Source organism: Mustela nigripes, chromosome 5, assembly GCF_022355385.1.
Source record: "Mustela nigripes isolate SB6536 chromosome 5, MUSNIG.SB6536, whole genome shotgun sequence".
Lineage (NCBI taxonomy): Eukaryota > Metazoa > Chordata > Mammalia > Carnivora > Mustelidae > Mustela > Mustela nigripes.
In genome coordinates this window covers 54,074,357-54,077,070 of record NC_081561.1, presented here as the reverse complement: position 1 = coordinate 54,077,070, position 2,714 = coordinate 54,074,357, and the positions used below count along the sequence as shown (strand labels likewise).

Sequence of the window (2,714 nt, the reverse complement as noted above, 5' to 3'; positions counted from 1 at the left end):
TAAGTGTGTTGCTTGTGCACAAACTCTCCTGATAAGCTTTGGTCATGGGAGTAATGTTAGGAAGCATTCAACAAGTTGCATTATAATTTGTATCACATTTCCTTGGAGATGTTTAGCATATGAAATTTTGGAGGGGTGTCACACAAACAATTCTCATCCTTGAAGTAAAACTTAGTTTCTATTGCGTATTTCTTCCTTTCTTTCCTCCCCCCTTTTCTCTCTCTTCCTTCCTTCCTTCTTTCTCTCCTTTTTTTTTTTTTTTAAGATTTGCTTATTTATTTGAGAGAGAGAGAGAATGAGTGGGAGAGGCAGAGAGAGAGACAGTGAATCTCAAGCAGACTCCCTGCTGAATGTAGGAACCTGACCTGGGCTCAATCTCACAGCCCCAAGATCAAAACCTGAGCTGAAAACAAGAGTCTGATGCTCAACTGACCATCAGACGCTCCTCCACTGCTTCTTAAAAATGACATGACAGATGATGAGAACCTAGAGAATTATTGTTTATATAAACTCTTAGAAAGAAAGAACATAATTACGGGGCATGAGGGGGGAAGCCCTGAAACTGAAAACAAAACAACAGGTACTAGAATTTCTGTGGGATCATACACTTCTCCAGGTTACTTTAATATTCAGACTCACTAATATTTACATCTTCATTTGAAATAAGGCATACAATGTCCTCTATAAATGCATTACATTCTGTATGTAATCAGTGCTGAGCACATATTTCGTTAATGTAAGTAACACAATTTTTTCCCCACTTTACAAATGTTTATAGATATAATAATAAAACAATGAGACATTTAAGCCTCCTCCAATTAAGCACTTCGCCTTGCAAGTAGTAATACTTAACTCTTCATTTGCTTTGTGGATTTTTTAACTGCTCAATTTAAAATAGAAATAAGGTTATGGAATGAAAAATTACACTGCAGGTTAGTTGGAATTTTGAAAACTTCTTTTTGCAGTTGTAAAATAGAAGTTAATGTTAATGGGTCCAAAGATGGTTAGATCCTTTTGTTTTCTTGTCTTCTTGGGAAGACAACATCAGGAAGGTTGGAGACATGGGGAAGCAGGGGAAGGACCCTCCTCTAGCAGAGGTTATTGTCAAGGTGGCCAGTTAAACCATCAGTTGAATTTTGTCAACATGTTTCAGGAAGTATCAGGACAGGAGTGGGTAGAATTGATCTAATCTATGGATGCCCGTATATGGTTAGTAAAATTTAACATCGCTAATATAATGAAAACCAAATGAAACTTAGCAGAAGCTACTGAAGCAAAGTAAAGTAAAAGATGTAATCCAGTGGACATTTCCCCAACAGCACATTGTACCTGCAAATAACCAACATTATTTTATCTCCTTGTCACAGAGACAACTAGCTTTGCAGAATTGTTGAACTGACTGGGACCCGCATCCAAAACTTCGTTTTTGTGCCTTACAGTTACTGTATTCATCATAGTAGAGGCAGGGGTTAGCTGGAAGAAAAAAGCATGTTTACACTATATTACCTTCAAAATTCACCATTAATAAAGAACGAGATAATCTTCTTAAAGACTTCAATGGAACTATCCAACCACCCCCCCCACCCCCACATCCCAAATGCCTCTGAAAATGACCAATCTGTTTCCCCTATCTGGGAGTTTGGTTTTTTCAGATTCCACATACAAGTGAAACCACACGGTGTTTGTCTATGTCTAACTTATTTCACTTAGAATAATGCCTTCAAGATCCATCCAGGGGTGCCTGTGTGGCTCAGTGGATTAAGCCTCTGCCTTCAGCTCAGGTCATGATGCCAGGGTTCTGGGATCAAGCCCCATATGGGGCTCTCTGCTCAGCAGAGAGCCTGCTTCCCCCTCTCTCTCTGCCTGCCTCTCTGCCTACTTGTGATCTCTTTCTGTGTCAAATAAATAAATAAAATCTTTAAAAAAATCCATCCATGTTGTCATAAATGATAAGATTTCCATTTGTTTTATAGCTGAACAATATACATTATATATAATGTATATATATATAATGTATAACTGTTCAGCAGTAACAGTAACTTACGCATGGAAATGACCTAAGGATCCATTGACAGATTTAGTGGATAAAGAAAATATTATAAATATATATATGTGTGTGTGTATATACATATATATATTTATATTATATATTATATATACACACATAAATATACATATATGTGTGTGTATATACATATATATTTATACATTTATTTATATTTATTTATATTATATATTATATATATTTTTATACACACACACATATATTTATAATAATTTCTTTATCCACTAAATCTGTCAATGGATCCTTAGGTCATTTCCATGCCTAAGTTACTGTATCTTCTTGAGTTAATGTTTTTGTTTTCCTCAGATAGCTATCCAGAAGAAAAATTGCTGGATCATATGACCGTTATATATTTAAATTTTTGAGTAGCCTCCATAAGTGATGGCACCTATTTACAGTCCCATCAGCATTGCATGAGGGTTTCCTTCTCAATACCCCCTTGTCCCCACTTATTACCTCTTGTCTTTTTGATGATAGACATTCTTTTTTTTTTATAATTTTTTTATTTTTTATAAACATATATTTTTATCCCCAGGGGTACAGGTCTGTGAATCACCAGGTTTACACACTTCACAGCACTCACCAAAGCACATACCCTCCCCAATGTCCATAATCCCACCCCCTTCTCCCAAACCCCCTCCCCCCAGCA

The 2,714-nt window shown here is 36.3% G+C and overlaps 1 protein-coding gene across 1 annotated transcript in view; it reads right to left on the bottom strand.

Moving 5' to 3' along the window:
• Positions 1 to 541: 541 nt before the first annotated feature.
• CRISP1 (cysteine rich secretory protein 1) overlaps positions 542 to 2,714 on the bottom strand; it is a 30,912-nt gene continuing 28,739 nt past the window's right edge. Inside the window, exon 8 of the mRNA XM_059399050.1 lies at positions 542 to 1,473. Within this exon, the coding sequence (XP_059255033.1) occupies positions 1,346 to 1,473 (128 nt within the window). The 3' untranslated portion in view covers positions 542 to 1,345. The remainder of the gene's footprint in view (positions 1,474 to 2,714) is intronic.